General features: G+C 37.6%; 2 protein-coding genes across 3 annotated transcripts in view; one reads left to right on the top strand and one right to left on the bottom strand.

The window, feature by feature from the left end:
* Window positions 1–11,041, bottom strand: part of psme4a (proteasome activator subunit 4a) — a 28,347-nt gene extending 17,306 nt beyond the window's left edge. The window contains exons 1-10 of one of the 2 annotated variants that reach the window (XM_042010137.1): window positions 10,391–11,041; window positions 9,009–9,149; window positions 8,704–8,820; window positions 6,863–6,916; window positions 5,526–5,570; window positions 4,263–4,412; window positions 882–945; window positions 722–796; window positions 269–391; window positions 90–182 (exon numbers count right to left, since the gene is read on the bottom strand). In XM_042010137.1, the coding sequence (XP_041866071.1) occupies window positions 90–182; window positions 269–391; window positions 722–796; window positions 882–945; window positions 4,263–4,412; window positions 5,526–5,570; window positions 6,863–6,916; window positions 8,704–8,820; window positions 9,009–9,149; window positions 10,391–10,587 (1,059 nt within the window). In that variant the 5' untranslated portion in view covers window positions 10,588–11,041. The remainder of the gene's footprint in view (window positions 1–89; window positions 183–268; window positions 392–721; window positions 797–881; window positions 946–4,262; window positions 4,413–5,525; window positions 5,571–6,862; window positions 6,917–8,703; window positions 8,821–9,008; window positions 9,150–10,390) is intronic. The other variant, XM_042010138.1, reaches the window with a different exon arrangement.
* Window positions 11,042–11,745: 704 nt separating this feature from the next.
* Window positions 11,746–19,495, top strand: part of wdr27 (WD repeat domain 27) — a 40,935-nt gene continuing 33,185 nt past the window's right edge. Inside the window, exons 1-12 of the mRNA XM_042010431.1 lie at window positions 11,746–12,069; window positions 12,333–12,474; window positions 12,775–12,899; window positions 13,052–13,165; window positions 13,232–13,283; window positions 13,433–13,503; window positions 13,580–13,694; window positions 13,847–13,949; window positions 15,876–15,967; window positions 16,441–16,505; window positions 16,577–16,689; window positions 17,458–17,531. Of these exons, the coding sequence (XP_041866365.1) occupies window positions 11,932–12,069; window positions 12,333–12,474; window positions 12,775–12,899; window positions 13,052–13,165; window positions 13,232–13,283; window positions 13,433–13,503; window positions 13,580–13,694; window positions 13,847–13,949; window positions 15,876–15,967; window positions 16,441–16,505; window positions 16,577–16,689; window positions 17,458–17,531 (1,204 nt within the window). The 5' untranslated portion in view covers window positions 11,746–11,931. The remainder of the gene's footprint in view (window positions 12,070–12,332; window positions 12,475–12,774; window positions 12,900–13,051; window positions 13,166–13,231; window positions 13,284–13,432; window positions 13,504–13,579; window positions 13,695–13,846; window positions 13,950–15,875; window positions 15,968–16,440; window positions 16,506–16,576; window positions 16,690–17,457; window positions 17,532–19,495) is intronic.

Raw genomic sequence — 19,495 nt, 5'->3', positions numbered from 1 at the left:
ATTCCTCTACCTTAATCACAGATGTTTGATCCAACTGGGTCACCAAAGAATTTTAATTGTTTGTTGATGACAAGAAGAAAGTGACTCACCAACCAGCGGCCATGGTTTGATGGGTGGAAGAAGGATGTGATACTGTTAAAAAGGCCACTGAGCTGTGCTTGAGCCTGCTTACTGGGTCCTCCCTGAAAATGGCACAGAAAGATCTCTGAGCAATCACACAAACTTAGGACAGGATGTAAAAAGTAACATTTAAGGTGAGTGAGCTAACCAGGAGGGATGACACCCAAAGCACCACATGGCTGATGTCATAGGCATTAGTAATGTACCGTGGTACCATCATCTGACTGGTCCCCACTGGAAGATTTAGACTCCTCAAAATTCTTGTGAAAATCTGAAAAGAGGAAATAAACAAAACAAAATGACTTTTTTTTTTTAGTTATTTATTGTAAATCCTATAATTTGACTGGTGTAAACAGGCCAGATATGTTTCTGTTAATCAGTGACACAAACTGGCTTCACTCAAAAGAAACACAAATATTATGCAAGTTACTTCTCCTCTAAGGCACAGAAACTTAATAGCCTGTTCCTCTGACAAGCAGCACAAGCCATGAAATACAAACCATGAGAACACATGGAAGCATGTGCCTCCAGTCCTAAAAACAAACAAGTACTCAGTTGTATAGAAATAGAAAGAAATTATTCAGAGAAGATGGCAACAAACCTTAGGAATCAAAGGGTCCCAATCAATGTAGCCAATGTTGTCATTGGCCAAGCGAGCAAAGAGATTGACCAGGTGCTGTAAATGTGTAAAATAACATGTTACACGAGAAAGGAGGACAATGTGTGCTGTACATATTAATCTAACACATCAATATACTCACAACTTCCCAGCTTGGGAGATTTTGCACAGATACCCATAAGTTGATCAGCTCATTGAACCACAACCTGTCAAACAAACGGATTGTTATAAAAAGCTGAAGTTCACTCTCATAACAAAATAATTTACATGTCAAAGGTGTCAAAAAAAGAATTTCAGTAAAAGTAGAAATAGGATTGGGGTATGACTGAACTGATAATATCACATGGTACATCAGCACTAGGGCTGACGATGTTGCCTGCAGTTATTGATAATGGTGTCTTATAAAGTTGGGCTGATATTAGCATCGGAAATACTCGTCGATCCTGTCAAAAGTAAGGGGATTGTGATCAGAGAATATTTCTGTCTAAACACCATCTGATACCATGGAAACACAATTTTTTTCCTGCTCAACCGCACCACACAAAAACATAGGAAGTTACGCAATATTGTGTGATGACTGTTTTGAGTTGGTAGGCGGAGAAGCAACTGCATGTGAGTCATTCGTGCTAACATTTATCATTACCGTTATGTTAGCAATTTGGTGTTATTACTTATTAATCCCACTAGCAAAACAGCAACATGCCTAATATGCATGTCTGAAGTTTCCAGGGGCGGCACAAATGCTGCCAGATTTAACACCAGACGTCTTATAAAACATTTGGGATTTCATCACGTGAATGAACAAAGGAAAATAAAGGAAAAGCGCAACAAAAGGAAAAACAAATACTAGCAAGTGTTTGTTAAAAAACGTAAGAAATTCTTGAAAGAAAACCAGACAACCATCGCAATAAAAACGCTCACTGTGAGTCTAATTTCAACCTTTTTTTTTTTTTTTTTTACAGAAATTCTTTTATTCGACTTATTAACCAACTTATGACCTATTTCATATTTTTCTGCATTTTTAAGTGTTTTGGTTAATTGTTTTGTCTGTTCATCTAGCGACACAAACCCCACCCCAGTTTCATGAAAAGGAAAACATCCGAATTTGAATTTGTATTTTTTTTTAGACTTTCAATGTTCCATAACCTTTTTGTTTCTATTGTAAATACAGTGGAGTGGAAAAAATGCCCATGTATATATTTCAGTTGCTTCGTTTTGAAGGTGAAATCATTAAATCAATCAAAACGCCTTTGTACTCTGCACCAAAAAAGGAGGGTATCTCAAAAAGTTAAAGATATAATGTTGTAATAACCTGTACGGTGTAAAGAATTATTTTGTTTTTGTACATTTAGAAATGTTTCGGATCACTAAGTTTTTGGTGTTTAATTGGCAAAATGTAATGTATAATATATATATATGCGCTCTAATCCATCCCAAAGGGGTTCTGTTGGGTTGATGTCAGGACTCTGTGCAGGCCCATGAAGTTCGTCCACAGCAAACTTGCTCATCCATGTCTTTACAGACCTCGCTTTGTGCAAGAACAGAAAAGGGTCATTGCCCAAACTGTTCCCACAAGGTTGAGAGCACGGATTTGTCCAAAATCTCTTGGTATGCTGAAGCATTCAGTTCCTTTCACTGGAACTAAGGGGCCAAGTTCAGGTCTTGGAAAGCAACCCCAACCAAAATCCCACTCCACCAAACTGTCCACTAGGCGCAATGCAGTCAGACAAGCACTGTTCTCCTGGCAACCACTGTACCCAGACTCTTCTATTAGATCGCCAATTGGTGAAGCTCGATTCGTCACTCCAGAGGACGCGTCTCCACTGGTCCAGAGTCCAGTGGCAGCGCTCTCTACGCCACTGCATTCGACGCTTTGCATTGCTTTTGGTGATGTATGGCTTGGACACAGCTACTCGGCCATGGAAACCCAATCCATGAAGCTCTCTTGGCATTGTTCTTGGGCTGATCTGAAGGCCACAATAAGTTTGGAGGTCTGTAGCAATCGGCTCTGCAGAAAGTTGTCGATCTTTGTGCACTATCCGCCTCTGCATCCTGCAACCCTGCTCAGTCATTTTTCGGGGCCTGCCACTTCGTGGCTGTCATTCCTTATCGCTTCCACTTTGTCATGATACCACTGAGAGGTGACTGAAATATTTATGAGCGAGGAAATTTCACAACTGGACTTTTTTCACAAGTGGCATCCTATCCCAGTACCACTCTTGAATTCACTGAGCTCCTGAAAGTGACACATTCCTTCACAAATGTTTATAGAAACAGTCTGCATGCTTCTGTGCTTGATTTTTATACACCTGTGGCCATGAAAGTGATTGGCACACCTGATTCGAATTATTTGGATGGGTGAGTGAATACTTTTGGCAATATAGTGTATAAATATGTTCATGTTTAATAGTTTTACCTATTTTAGGCCATTGAATGATAGTAACAATATCATACATCAAAGTCTATTATAAATATAATTTACTTAAATTATAAATTTTACAGACCTCTTAATAAAATGACACAGGTATCGGATCAGTACTTGATATCAGCAGATACCTAAACCCCAGGTATCAGTATCAAACAGAAAAAATGGTACATCCCTAGAAACTTATCAAGAGATTTGAAAGTTATTATGTTTTTCATCGCTGCGTTCATACAAACTACAATTGATCTGACAGAAACTGCTTTAAACAACTGACAATCCACACAAATATAAAACACAGATCTCAATAATTTATGAAAAGTTGGTAAAGAAACAGCTTCAAACTGACCGAATGATTTTTATAAAAACTGCTAAAACCTAGCAAAAGCTAAAACCTGTTGTTATAACGTTATTATAGCTAGAAAGTTAAACAGACGTCGGTGTATGAGAATTTTGCGAGTTTATCTCCAAATAAGAACACGTCAAAGCCAAATATTCAAATATTATTTATCGCAGATAATGTCTTCATCACAACTTGCAACTGTGTTATTGCATATCGTATATTTTCCATATATCGTGCAACCCTAATCACCACCTTTACACGCAATCAGGCGATTATGTTTGCAGGTCACACTTTATAAATACTCTCTCAGTATTATTAGGCCTGGAAAAGTCCCTGACCACTCTTCTACAGTATAATGATGCATGTAATTGATATGATGAACAAGAAGAAGAATCAATGTATTCTTTAATTCAGCTGGTTATGAAAACAGAAAACTGGAACTGGGCTTTGTTAGTGTTTCATGGCACTCATCTCAATGCCTCAATATTGCATGCGCCCCCTCACACATTCATAAAACGCTTTTTCCATTATCCTTGCCAGCCCTAAGAGGCTGCCATGACGTCTGTATCATGAACCTTCACCTTTTTAGATGGCCGACATAACTACCACTGAGGACGGCTAAAACAATGTCCCTCTTCATTTATTCACCTCTTTCCCTTTCAGATGCCAAGCTATGTGTCATCATAAAACCCGAGCTAACCTGCCTCCAATATTTGAATCTTCTTTATACGGATAAGAAAACGGTGAAAAGTACTCACTTAAACCCCTTGTGATGCAGCTCAGGAGGCAGAGTTGTGGGTAAAAAGAGCTCAAAGTAGCTAATTGCTCTTTGCATGGTGACATCAAATGGACAAAGGAGTGGTCTCCACTCGTCCAGCATCTCCTGAGTAGCATTTTCTGAGAAGTATCTGCAGAACAAGAAAGAGAAAAACATTTAGAAGTCTTTGGGTTAAATTATGCCAATGACACATACTGACAAAAAGTTTTTTTTTTTTTTTTTTTTTTTTTAACAATCTCAAGATTGAATGGACAAAGACATGTAATCTGCCGTACAACAAAGCTCTTCAGATCTGGAGATTTCAATGATAAAACTAGGATTAATTCATTTTTAATAATGAATAGATTAAACTATACTGTACATTTTATAAACTTCAACAAAACAATTTATATGGCTCAAGGTTTACATGTCAACATGACATGCATACCATCAACTCGGAAATTGGTATGTGTGTGTCCACATTGCAAACAGGACACTAACGTTCATGATATTTTAGTGTTGACTCCAATGCCCCACATATAAGAGATTACAAGTCTGACACCTGACACATTGTTTTTTGGCATTAGTTTAAATCCCATTGTTCCATTGGAGTTTAGACCCCGCAGAGGGATTTTAATGGCCCATTATACTCTTGGGTAAACCTTGTAATTATTTTAAGGTCACCTAGCACTTTCACAGATGTCACATTCACTGATGGCCACAGGAAAACTGGTCAACTACGGCTCCGTGCTGTGTCTCACTGCTGATCCACAGTTTCTGAGCAGCAGCTGACGACAAATCACTCTTCATTCTCACAATTACAGGAAACTCTCCCACAAGACAGAATTAGATTAAGTAATTGGATTATCTGCCTACTGTAAGTGCAAACTGAGGTAGGAGTACTAGTGCTTGCTAAAGATATCTGCATGCAAGCACTAGGACTCTGGTGAATTTAATCATGGAGACTTGCTAGTCACAGCAGAACGTTGCAGGGACAAACGCTAAGCTTACTCAGCTACTGCAACAAACAACATCATCAAAGGTTTGTTTATGCAACCAGAATTCTTTAGACAATTATGCTCTCAGCATTGTATGCCTTTTCGAGTTAACAAAAGCAAAATTAGAATACAAATTCATTCTCAAAACTAATACATGCCAAATTTTAACAACTGACAATTTTACTTTTATTTCAGAAGCTTGGAGTTGCCTAAATCTAAAGACAACATTAGATGGAGCATGAACAGTCATACCAAGATGTACTTACGGTCTGCAGCTTTTCACAAGTGTTTTCAGTACGCTTTCCACTGAGCTATAATAAAAGAAAACAAGAAAAATATTAATAAACCCGTCAGGGAAACGCAGATGTTAGTCTAACAGCCATCACACCCATGCATGCAGAAAGAAATTTCTTTATTCACCCAACTAACGTACTGTAAAAGAGAAGACTTTATGAGCTGTTAAATAGTGATTATTTGTCCAAATACTCTGATGTGTATGTTCAGTATTTCCTAACATAATCTTTACATAACAAAAATCACTGTTTAATACAGATGGGTTTGGACTAAAAAAGAATGAGCTATATTCATAATAGATATCTTCAATGGGACCCATGTTACCACTACTTGTGTGCTCCCTGCCTCACAATCCCACCTATCTGCTCACATGCACCTATCTGTGAAGCCATGCCTGCTTGGAAATGCCCTGCCAAGCCCATTCAACAACTGCCTTTTTTAAATCTCCACATCATTTAAGTCTCCATAAAAACTAACACACTATACAGTTAATACCCCAACAATATAGCGCAAGAAATGCTACCTAAGTGTATAAATTGAGACTAGCATTTAACACTGTAAACTTACAATGTACAGTAAATAGAATAGAGTCAAACAAACAAATCAATGCATGGATCATATAATCTGCCAAATCAACCCAGTTTTAAGGACAAGTCCAAATAAGTGTTCACTTAACACTTGTAGGAAGGGAAACTGAAACTAAAATACATGACCTATTGAAACCACACTCACAGCCCAGACTTCAACACAGTGACGGAGGCAGAGGAGGAGACTTGACAAGAAGTTGGGCTGCTAAATGACTCCTATAAGTTTAGTAAAGCAGGGGTGGCAAGTTTTACAGCAAGCTAGAAGTAGATATGCAACAGCAAAAACCTGGATAACCATTATCTGACCCAAGTTATCTAACCTTCTAACATAAGTAATGCTACATTAAAACATAAACTTATAATATTTCTTTGTACAGTAACAGCATATTGTTGTGGTACTGGTGCCTCATAATATGGTCTTGATGAAAAACAGGGAAATATAACAGATTAGAAGAAATTCAAGGGAAAAGACAACAGACTTTTTTTTTCTTTTATCATTTTTGATAGTTGATTTGAAGGACAGTAGGACAAAAGTATCTGTTAGCTGCAGTGCGACAGTCTCCAATATGAGTGAAATGTTAACATTGATGAAGTCTTCTGTTACAAACTGCATATGGGGTGTCCAGCTTTTCATGTTTTCACATGCAATGTATAAAAAAAAAAGCAACCAAGTGCCTTTAAAGATGAATTTCAATAAAACACAAAAAAAGTATTGTCCTTACCACCTCTGAACCAATTTTAACATTATGTGTTTAGAAGAACGAGGCCGTGGAGAACTGAATGTAAAAGGAGACAAAGGCATAAAGAACACTTTCAGCACACAACAAAGTGCCAAATGTTTGAAATATAAACATGCTAGGCATCAATTGTTTACATGTTTATGTTATCAGAGTTTTGTGCTTTGTGTACATTGGTGTAATTTAGCTGTTTTGAAAGAGGTGAGCAGGCAATCAACCTAAGCAGTTTACTGTCAAAGGAAGGCAGTTAAAGTGATTTGATAGCATGGCAGTTTGTGATAAACACACAATGTTCCCATGGCACCATAAAAGAGCATCTCGCACTGCTTGTCAAGACTTTCATGGAAACTTTACAAGTATTGTACACAATAAACCAAAACTGAAACTTACAAAGCTAATAATAAATATTACTCCTTGTATGAAGCATCATTATATAAAATCTGGGATGAAAAACATGTTCAACCAACTCTCCCCAACTGGCCAAATGATGTAAAAAACTGGACTTTAAACTGCTAAAACATGTAGCCTAAAAGTAATCAAAGTTATAAACGATGGGCTTATGAAACTATTAAACTTGACATAAAAACATATCTTAACTAGACTATCAAAGAACACAAATGTGTAAAATTACAGATTTGTTGGAAAGGATTTAGCATTGGTAAAGGTCATGTGGGGGGATAATGGTTAATGAGGGTTGAATCATGGGAAAAATTAAATAAATGGAAACACTTATTCGTAGTTCACAAATGTAATGTAATATCAGATCTGCACAGAGCTGGTGAATCGCTGTGTGAAGGGATGTGAGTATTACATAGTTCCTGATTTTTTTTAAGGCATCACATAAAGACTGACGAGGACATTCGACCGTCTGATGTGCATTTTGGATCAGGTATACTAATGTTTACTGTCTGTTAACTCAATCCGGCCCCTCCCCCCCACACACAGGAAACATCTGTAAAATGTACATGTACTAAGTTGTGTAGTTGGAATATTTTTTTAAAAATACCATGCTTAAATAGGAAGAAGGTAGTAAAGTAGGACAGAGTAAGATGCTTTTGTCAGATGCATTCACTGAAGAACGAGTGTAGAATCGCACTGGCCTCCATTTTCATGTTTTTTGCATAGTCTGCATAGTTGCTTAGCATATGGCGTCTCTAGCCGACGACAAAATTTGGGTAGTGTACTAATCTATTCTTCATCATTTGTACTGAATCTAAACCACCTCTGTATTACTGACATAAAGGGGGCTTTTGAGTCAACTACTTCAAATGTTTAAAAAGAAAATAAGTTCAGTTTAAGTCTCATCCTCGCGTTCATGTCTCTTCGCAGATGCACTCTTTTTCTCTGTCATTCCTGCTGTTTTCTACAGTTAACACTGGTTAGCAACCAGCTTAGAAGTGCATTACCACCAACTGGTGAACTGGAGTGTGATAAGGGACACACAACGAGCTTTGTAGATAGATTGGATGACAGTGTTTCATATTTTTAAAGAGATTGACATGAATTCCATTGCAATCTAATTTTGGGAAAGTTTATTTCTATCTTTTCCACGGACATTTACATAAATGTCTGCATTCTGACTACTATATGCTTATTTTACAATACAATGATCCTGTGACTAAATCATTAACAAGAAGAGCTTGACAGACTCATCTTTAAAGATGAAGCAGCTTAGCTAACGCTCTGTGAAACTACTGATAAGAATGTAAATTTCTCATTTTGTCTCATTTGAAACAATAAGTGTATAATTTAAAAGGCCAATCTTGCCCAGTGTTAAAATAAAGCATGGATTTAAAAAAAAAAAGCACAAATGAACAGAGGCATACTTAGGAAACCAGTTGAGGCCAAGATGCTCAGTCTTTGAGAAAAGAATCCTGTCATACAACTCATACAATGGTCTCCACGGCAGCTCAAGATCCTCTCTTGACAGTAGTTCTCTTTTCCTGTTAAGTCAATAACACATACAGATGAGAACATATGCATGGATCATATAGTCTGACTATTTACAAAAAACTGACACAAGACGACCTATTTTTTGTGTGCATGTTTGCATTTTTGTTACACAGTACATTAAGAATAAGTCCATGTGGAAAAAAAAATTAAAAGGATGGCAGGCGAGGCATATTCTTACTTGAGAAGGTTGATAAGAAGGCGAGCAAGGCCTTGCATCATGCTGATCTCCAGTCTGGGGATCGTCACTAGCTCATAGAGCAACTTGATGAACAGTACATGGTCTTCTTTGCTGAACTTCCGCCCATACAGTCTCATGTACCTAAAATAAGAACAGGCGTAAATATAATTGTTGCTCTTTCAATATGCAGAATAAGTGGACAGAAAACTGCTGAGCAACATCAACAAGAAACAAAATTATGTTTTTTGTTGTTGTTTTTGTGTTAAAATGTAAAAATGATAAACTTAGTCACCCTCATATTAGATGAGTAGGAACTCATTTATCTTATAAAAATAACACAATTTAAGCATTAAAGCCACAACAACCTTCAAATTAACAATTAAAAACACCACCACTATCAGAACCACCAAACACTAGTAGCAAAATCTGGGTCAACCCAAGAGCAAACTTTCTCTCAGAGTTGACTGTTGGACAGACCAATGTGCCAGCACTGAGAATTCAAAGGATTAAAGAAAACCCAGCAACTAAAAAAAGAGGTGGGAAAAAAGAGAAAAACAAAACAATAAATAAACACCACCGTGTGTAACCCCCTGTCATGTGCATTTTCTCAACTCATCTGATTCTTTACTGAATAACTGAAATGTGAAAACACATAGGGTACAAAATATATCTATTACCGATTTTATTTAGTAAAGTGATAACAGATAGGTGTCACTTTCAACAGGTAACAGAGCAAAACTGGGTGAAACACGTAAAGGATGGTCTTCTACATAACCATGGCACTGCATTATGAGAGCTGTGTGTGCTATTAATGATCCTTAAAGACCACGTGCAGCTTCACATGAAACTTACAAATCCAAATAAATTTAAACTGGGCAAGTTGTCACCTGACTTGTTGAATCAAAAATAAACTATCACTTGTCTAACACAAACACAGCAGTAACGACAATGACCTACTATTGTGCTACCCTGTCTGGGTCATGTCGTGTATTTGACACGCCACTGTCCCGATTATGAAAGCTATACCGCCCCTAATCAGATTCACAGACCGGATTTTAGTTTTCTGGGAATTAACAGCTATGGTAGATTTTAGATAAAACTATAGCAACAGTACTAATGACATAGAAAAAACACCGTAAAATTAATCAATGTCTTACACTAATGCTTTATGAAATTAGGTACGGGGATTGCTTGATCGACCACTAACTCAAATCACCGTTACCTTCAGAAAAATAAATGCCGTATTCATCACGTTTCGTATTACATTATATTGCTACTTAACCGACTTTTGTCAACACACCAACAAGCTCAATGTTAATAAGAATCAAGTAAACATAAACTGCTACTGTAACATTACAAAAGCAAAGATTAGTGTTACTTACGTGGAAAGTTTCCTTGTCCAAAACAGGACACCAGGCCATATCTCTCTAAACTGAACAGCTCGACCCAAGTTACCTTTTATTTTGTGCAGAATATCGTTAGATTCATCATCGAGTCTATCCGCATACGGCAAAAGTTTGTTGTAAACTATGTCTTTTTGAGGAACAAAACCCAATGTGTCAGACTGTGACTTTTTCATGTTACAAATCAATATTGACTAGCTTCACTATGATAGCAATTTTGGTTTTTCTTTACTTTGTTCGGGTCCTCGTTGTTCGTGGTTATGCTACTGGCTAAAAAAAAAGGGCTAGAAACCCGGCTCTTGCGACCCTCCCTGATGAATAGTGTGACTGTTATGGCCCACGCAGAGGCCAAGTTAGGAAATTCACAAGTTGATGACACGCTAGCTAACCATCTAGCTTAAGTTAAATTAGCCCCATTCACTAGAAAACACAACACTAACAACTTAATTTTATAAAGACCCAAAGGCTAACGAAAACCCAACTTAGAGCCAAAGACGCCTTGGTACTGAAATGTATCTCTTTCGGCCAATATAATCCTAAAAGCCTGACAGGAAGCTAACGGTTTAGCTAAAGTTAGCTTTCTACTACAAAAGCACTGTCACGTCCCAAAGACCGTCAACGTCGACTGATTCATCCAAACCAGCTACTAGCTACACAACACATACGTCATATCCGAAAGTCAAAGCGGGAACTACGCTTCCCAGAATCCCCCCACCTTTCGAGCTTTTTATAAATCTTTAGCCATTCAAACAGGATAATCTACTTTGGATCTTGTGTCCTCTAATGTCTTTTACGCTGCAGATATTACCTTTTCACTTTCACGGAAATAACTGCACAAAATATATTTTTTAAAACGAATAATTTTGTGGATATCTAACCTAAGTTGAGTTAATTCGAATTCGAATAAAACTTTTCATACACTAGTTTTAACAACAAGCAATCATATGATGCCTGTCAATAACAATAGTAATGGTAACTATAACTTGTGCATAGTAATATGTGGTGTTGGTGGCATAACTACCCTTCGTATGTACTGAGCACATTCCATACATAAATGAACAATTACCGCCATCTTGTGGTTGAGCAAAGAGGCACAAATGCGGATGACTACAGCAAGGGTCACATTCTTGTGCTTTCGAAAGCCCAACTTTAGAGCAACGATTTGCATACATAATCTTTTAATGTAAAATCATTTACAAAACGAATGGGTGCATTCAAGAAGTCAGTTCATGCGAAATAAATACTGCTACGGGATGAGTTGTGTGAAACGCTGTTCCATAGACGGTCTATAGTAACGGATATCCTGTTGGTGTCCTAGCAACGCCTAACATTTGTCCTCTTTAGCCTTACCGCAGTCGAAGAAACTCCAGCTGAGGTTTATATATTTCATAATCTTTTTACTCCGAATGGTTTCTTAACAGGATTTGCATAGACCCTGAATTGGGACACACCTAAGGCTTTAATTGACATTATAAATACGCTACACAACGAGCTGTGCTGCTGTTTAGATCGAGGCTGAAATGATAACCGAAAAGCTCAGTTTGACCTGTGACAGACTTCTGTCACACCAGCAGCTTGCATGTTGTCGCTCATACTGTGCTATACCCCTGCATGGCAAGGAAATTTTGGTTTACAGTAACATTGCCTTACAACAGAAGGTAGGAAGTCTTATTGTTGCTGTTGTGTGTGTGATTTTTATTTTTATTATTTATTTTATTATTATTATTATTTGTCTTTTTAATGTGCACATAGAAAACTTCCCCATATTAATTTATCTGGACTATTGTTAATAAGCTATCTATAGTGTTTTGACTGAACCATAATAGATCGTAATGTAAAAAACAAAATTCTATCATCCTAGCATATCCACATCATGATACACCAAATAAAAACAATTAAATAACAGTATGTTTGTTTACAGCCACTGGTGCTAACAGGTCACCACGGAGACGTTACGGCCATGACCTTCGGAAAAGGGAGCAGTCCTGTTTTCCTTTGCTCTGCTTCTGCTGAATATGTCATTGTCTGGGATATTGAGCTGTGCCAGAAGAGAACTGAGGAGGGTAAAATGATTTGTTTTGTGCATACACAAGCGTGGACTTCAATCTTATAAAATGTTTTCTCCATCTGTCAAAGTCCATTTAAACGATGTTGCGTTGCTAATAATAGTAACCCTGATATGTTTAATGACTACTTTAACACCCTAACTTAGTGATTTTATGGCGCAAACATTGTTTTAGATCATGAAAATGAGAATTTTATTAAAGCTTTGAAACCTAACAAGCCTGCCATGTGCTGAATTAAAGCAGCAGGAGTTCCTAATGTCCTTTTGTATTGAATTTTAACAGGTTATTTGTTTGCAGGTGAGGTTGCATCTGGAATAGTTATCAGGACTTTACTGGGTGAGGTCGTCCATCTCTCATTCTGTTTTTCCAATGAACGAGTGGCAGCATGCTCAGGAGCAATTATATACATTCTCAACTCAAAGGTACTTAAACACATGATACAGTTTTTGTTCACATAATCTGGAATATTTGAAATTTTTCTTAAATACTGTACTTTTTCATACTGATCTCCATATATGTATAAGATATGTGACATTACTTTTAATCCAGTTTACACTGTTATGTTCCATATCAGAGAGAAGACGTAATCTCTACCTTGACTGGCCACCTGGGACCTATAACATCAGCAGAGTTCTGTTCTTGGAACAAAGATATTCTTGTCAGCACATCAGAGGATCGCACTTTTAAGGTACTTCTGAAATAAATATTACATTATATTTTTGCATATTTAGTGCTTTACCTCTTTGTTTTTCAGGTTTGGAATCTGGAAACTAAAGCTATTGTCTACCAGTCATTTGTGCTTTCAGGTAAGATACCACCGGTTTTTTATATCAACAGCAACTGTTCATTTAAGGCTTGGAGCCTCATGTTTTATTTATAAACATTAGGGCTATCAAATTGAAATTATAGTACATTTAATTTTCTAGCAAGAATTTTATATTCCACATTTTTTTAGCATTTCCACTGCTTAGTGCATTGCTCTTGGAGAAGGACAGGCACCTTATCACCGGCTCAGCTGATGGACAGGTCAGTCACTGAGTCACACAGCACTTGAACAGCACTTAAAATCAAATGTTAGCATTCAGATACCTATTTGTTTTAGGTGTGGTGCTTTTCTCTCAGTGATGACTACAAGTGCCACCTGGTGACAAAAATGGACCTTCAGAAGATGGAAAAAAGACATCAAGTGCAGCAAGGTGCTGTGAGTCATCAGACAGGTAATGTTACATCAAGCAGTGACAGAGGATTTATATGGCAGGCTACATGAGGGATTTACTCAAAATGTATTTTCATTCATACATCTGTTTGCATATCTGTTTGCTACCTGGTAAAGTTTACTTTGACACTCCAAATGGGATTTGTCTTCCAGGGGTTTCTGAACAGTCATCAGTGGATAAAGTTGAGATTTTAAAACCTGTTGCTCAAATGGCTTCATGTGGCCCATCTTCAGAAACTAATGCTGACAAAGAAATGTAAGTAAACACAGTTTAGCCAGAGTAATTGCAGAAGTTATTATCTGATGCTTAAGGCCACATATTTATATTTTTGCTTCTCAACCTTCTCAAGATAAGTGGAAGAGTCCAGAGGGGATAGAACATGAAATGTTCAAGAACTGTTCATTAGTAACCCTTCGATAGTTGCAGGAAATCACAAAGTCCAATGTAGATTTCACAGTGTCAGTATTTGCACTCAGTAATTGTGTTTCAGATGGATTAATAGATCTATTTGACTTTAGCTTAAGGAAAAACTGTTTTTCTTCATTTGTGATGGCTGATGACACCATCCCTTCTACAAGCATTTTTAAAGCACACAGTTGTGTTCATATTTCCACAATTAACAAATCAAGTGTGATTCAGGAAAATCTCAGAAAAAGGCAATTCAATAACAGATGCTCCGACAAAACAAAATAAAATGAAAACAAAACACTAAGGATTTCTCATACTATCATAATAGTATTGCAGAATGTGTATACACACAAAATATCACAGATAACTGCGGTTCCGGCTGCACGGTGGTGTGGTGGTTAGCACCGCAGCCTCACAGCAAGAAGGTCGCCGGTTCGAATCTCAGCTGGGGGGAGGTTCAAACCTTGAGGGTGGTGGCCTTTCTGTGTGGAGTTTGCATGTTCTCCCCGTGTATGCGTGGGTTCTCTCCGGGTTCTCCGGCTTCCTCCCACTGTCCAAAGACATGCGTGTTAGGTTAATTGGACACTCTAAAATTCTCCCTAGGAGTGAGTGTGCGTGTGAATGGTTGTTTGTCTCTATCTGTGTTGGCCCTGCGACAGACTGGTGACCTGTCCAGGGTGTACCCTGCCTCTCACCTGTTAAAATGCTGGGATAGGCTCCAGTTCACCCGCGACCCGAAATGGAATAAGCGGTCAAGATAATGGATGGATGGATAACTGCATAGTTTAAACTGTTCCAGACTATGAAAACACTTGCTCTTATGACAGGAGTCAGGAACTTAAAAAAAAGCACAGATCTAACTTTATTTGTATTCTGTGCACCAGAGGAATGAAGACACGTGGATTCCTTATTGTTCTTTGGAAAGCATGCAATCCTAGAGCAGCATCTTTAGCCTCATTATTCTAAATGCAAGCAGAAGCTTTAGAATAAAATCCACTCTATCCGTAACACAATATTTGTGTCCAGCCAATGTGTAACTGGCTTAATTTTGATCATGCTAAAGAAACAGAGTCTTGCTCAGGTGTCTTACGTGAGAAAAATGCAGCTGAACGGGGTAATTGTTTCACACCCCTCAGAATTATCCTGGTTTTTTTTTTTTTGTTGGTTTGTTTTTGTACTGTCATGGCATGATTAGTTCGGTCTGAATAAAACAGTATAAGACTTTGTCTTTCCCCTCAGGTGGAAACAACATGACACTTTTTTGTCTATTTGACCATTTGACATGCCACCTACTTTTATGTGGGCCCTCTAGCAATGAACATATCAAAGTTTTCCAGAAAAGAAAAGTTATACCTTTGGAACAATTTAGGCAATGCAATTATTACATTAAAATTCCTCACATAATGGCAGTAATTGTCCCATCCTGTACAGAAGCACAGGGTCAGCATGAAAATAATGATGCACTAAAATGTAATTGTCCACAATATCGTAACCTCAGCAGGGATCTCAGAGCTGGAAGTGGATAAGAACACAAAGCTCCTTTCTGCTCTGTGTGGCAGTAGTTTCCATCTTCAAAGGTGTAGTTTAGACTGCATGAAGGAAACTTGAATAAAATCTATAGCCTTGTGTGTGTATGCCTCACCACTCTGTCACATCAGTATGTTTGTTTTAAGTGTGTGGTTTCTTTGTCTTTCCCCAAATGATATGAAAATGCTTTTAAGGGGAAATCCTATAATGCTGTTTTTCCATATCTTTCTGTGTGGGCCCCCGCAGAAACAACAGCTGGTTTTGTATAGGAGGCTCTGACGGTCTTTATGTGGTTGATCTGGCAACTTCAGAGCTCCAAACAGTGTTTTATTTCAAAGGTAAGCTGCATGTGGTATAATTTCTCAACATGCTCCTTTTTTAAAAACATGGTGACCGGTGTAAGACTTTAGGAGAAAGATATGTGAAAGCCTACATTTTTCCAGTTGTGTCAATGTTAATTTCAGTCAGGTATTAAAGATTATTTCAACAGTAGCTGTAATAGCACAGTTAATGTTTTTCCTCCTGAGTGAAGCTGACGCTGTTGCTGCTTTGGTGCATTTACCCCTGGACAGCAATTAGTTGTACACTACTGTACATTTTTATATACTGTATGTTCTTAAATAGAAGTTCTCAGTTTAGTATCTCAGTGTTGTCCAGTCTGTTTAATGGGTTGAAACAGCAAAGTCGTACTCATATAACAGAAAATGTCTCTTGAGTGATTCCAGTGGTGAATTAAAAAGGCTTTTTTTGCAGCCAAGGATTTGACTGCAATGCTTATATCATGCTTCCATATATTTATGCTTATATCTAGATAACGCCACATTGAGCATCAGCATGGCTGGATCATGGTCAATCTCCCCAAGATGTGATAAGTCTGTGAGTAATCTTAACAAAATATTGATAAATTTAGCTGAAAGGCACTTTGAACTAACTGTTCTCTTGCACAGATGCTGGTTTTAGTAAGCTCTTTGTTTACCCCATCTGTGGTCTTGCTGGAGTTGTATCTGAGTGACCTGGAGAGGACTGGAGCTTCTCATGAAGGCTTTTCAGTATTTCCAAGGTAAATCTGGAGTTAGATGGCCATATTATGAGCAGAGAACTGTAATGTAATCAATGTAAAAATAAAACATATATAAAATCTTGTCAATGTATTGGTAAGCATATCTACTGGGTGCACAAATTATATTAGTATATTAGTAGGAATAGTGCATTTAAAAATGATGAAGTAGTTTTATAAATTGCACAACTTTTTTGTGTCTAAATTCTTAAATTAGTCAAAGCCTTGTTAAATGTTCTTGTACAGGATATTCTTCTTTTCTTGATGAAAATGCTATAACATTGTTTTATAATAGCTGTTTTGAATAGACCATGGGAAAGCATCTAAATTCATTCAGGTATTGCAACCTGTACACTAGCACATAATTATCAAACACTCAATCAATCAGTTGTATTCCTCTGCATAGCAAATTAAATGTTTTGAGCCATAATTCTCATGTTGACTTGTTATAGCTTGCAAAAACAGTACATATATGTACTTTTGTTGTGCATAATCTCAGATTGTGGTCATCTGACCTCATCAGCAGTGCTGTTGGACATACGAGTTTGGTCTGTTTTCTGGTTTGCCTCCTGCCCATATCGTCTTCAGACTCCAATGTTTCCATATTAACTTGCCCTATTATAACCATTCATGCAGTATGTTTTCTAGTGAGTCAACAATATCATGGTACTAATAATTAGAGGAACCTATAATCCATAATAGTGGAAAATGCTGTGCCCCTTCTTTTCCAGTAACTCCATCCCCCCTGTTTCCCTCCTCCATTGTTTTCAGGTCTGCTCCACTGCTTGAATCTCCTCTGAATGCTGAGTTAAAAAAGAAGGAGGCCAACCAGCCTAAAAAGAAAGGTCAGCACCCTTGGCTTTGTCAGAACAGTTGCTCACCTTTCACTGGTGCTCATGCACAAAAAATAAAATAAGAGTTAGTGCTGTTTGATGACTTTGGGTTTTAAAAGTATGTCTCATTTTATAGTTTACTGACTGGCTCGGTTTTTGTTTTGCTTGACTACAGAGCTTCTCTTAAATAACTGTAGTTTGGTCTGACATGCCCTCATTATCTGTACAGCTGGATAAGATTCCACTAGTTGAATTGTGGTGAGTGTTGATGGGGCATTCATTATTGCATTCTCTTCCATTTTCATTGCCACAAAAATCAGGTACTTCATATCATTAATAATGCAACACATTTAGACTGATGAATTCTCTGAAATCAGCCCAGTTTGTTGTATTATTGCAATAGTAGGTACATGGTAAAGTGAGTGTTTTGTGTTTCTTTGGCATATCATTGGTAAATGTCAGCTTGAAACGATTTTACTAGAAACATGCTGTATACTGAGGTTTACATGTTGCTCTTTCAGAGAGTTAGTGCTGAAAAGGCCAGTCTTGGTTAGTCTCTCCACAGCTGGAGCAAAGGGATTTACCAGTGCCAGACTATGTAGGAGATCTTCTGTAGAGTCGAAAGGTGCTGTGTGACTGCAGCTTCGGAGCAAAAAACCACAAACATTTACAGGCTTACTCAGCAGGCTCCCCCATGCATCTCTGCATTCTTTAAGATATCTGCAAAACTCTATACAAATTAAACCATAAACCCCTAGGACCCCTGGAAAGGAAAATGTTCCATCGTTGTAAATCTGGCAAAACTCTGAAGGTTTTTTTTTTAAAAATATGTGAGTGCAAATTTGATGTCTGTTGTCATGTCACATTGCTGTGAAATGTAATCCTGAAGTGGAACAGGACTTCTGATTTATTGAGGTGATGGCAATCAGCTGCTCTGACCTTTTGTATGATGAATGCTGTAATTGCAGAGTCTTGTTGCTTGGGTTACTTATCCAATAGTATGGATATAGTGACATTTACCAACACAAATTACATCCATCTCTCTCTCTCTCTCTCTCTCTCTCTCTCTCTCTCTCTCTCTCTCTCTCGCTCTCTCTCTCTCTCTCGCATACCCCCAAATCTAAGATTGTAGGAACACAACAGTGCAACATGGTAGAGGGTCCAGCACAATCACAAACCACATCATATTTGGATATAAATTAAGCAATCTCTAAATTATTTTAAGCCATTCTACACTAATGAAACATGTTGCACATTCTAACTTTAAGTTGTTCTATTTTATGATAAATTGAGAGTAATCTCTATCAAAACAAATTTAGTATTACTGTTTCTGAATCTTTTAGACCTGGACAGATGTATTGAATCGAAGCTTATGACTAGGCTCGTGCAGTGGACATGTGCATGCCGTGTAAATAGGAAGCAGATGATTGGTTGCTTAGTTGTTATAGAGGTCAGCCACATCATAGAAAACACTTTTTGACTGAAAAGACTCATTCAGGAGGCAAACGAGGATGTCTGTCTCATTATTTCCAAAAGTCTAAGGTTTCCTGTCATCACATCAATTCAAATGCTATTTCTGATTTTCTTCACTATGGAAGAATGTTTCTGTTTTTAGTGACCTCAAACTGTGTTAGCTGTGAACAAAAACTAAAAATCCCCAAAAAGGCTTTTAATAAAACAAAAAATTCTGTGTAAATATTGAAAAAGTATGACTACGTTCTGAGCAAGGCTTGTCTCATCAGGTAAAGCCGCCCACATGTTGAATTGCAGTCTGTTTGTGTGTGTGAAGCAAAAATGTTGCATAGGCTGAAAAGACAATATAAAAAGTGCTGTATGAATGTGTTTGTGTGAACTGGAGAATGTGGCTTGTAGTGTAAAAGCACCCTGATTAATAATTGTCTTATGCATCTAACTTAAAAAAAACTTGTCTGATATAATGATTGAAGTTGTATAGTTGTAGTGAAATGTATGGAGTG

Source organism: Melanotaenia boesemani, chromosome 16, assembly GCF_017639745.1.
Source record: "Melanotaenia boesemani isolate fMelBoe1 chromosome 16, fMelBoe1.pri, whole genome shotgun sequence".
Lineage (NCBI taxonomy): Eukaryota > Metazoa > Chordata > Actinopteri > Atheriniformes > Melanotaeniidae > Melanotaenia > Melanotaenia boesemani.
The sequence above is the reverse complement of the archived record's forward strand: the minus strand, read 5'-3'. Positions and strand labels throughout refer to the sequence as shown.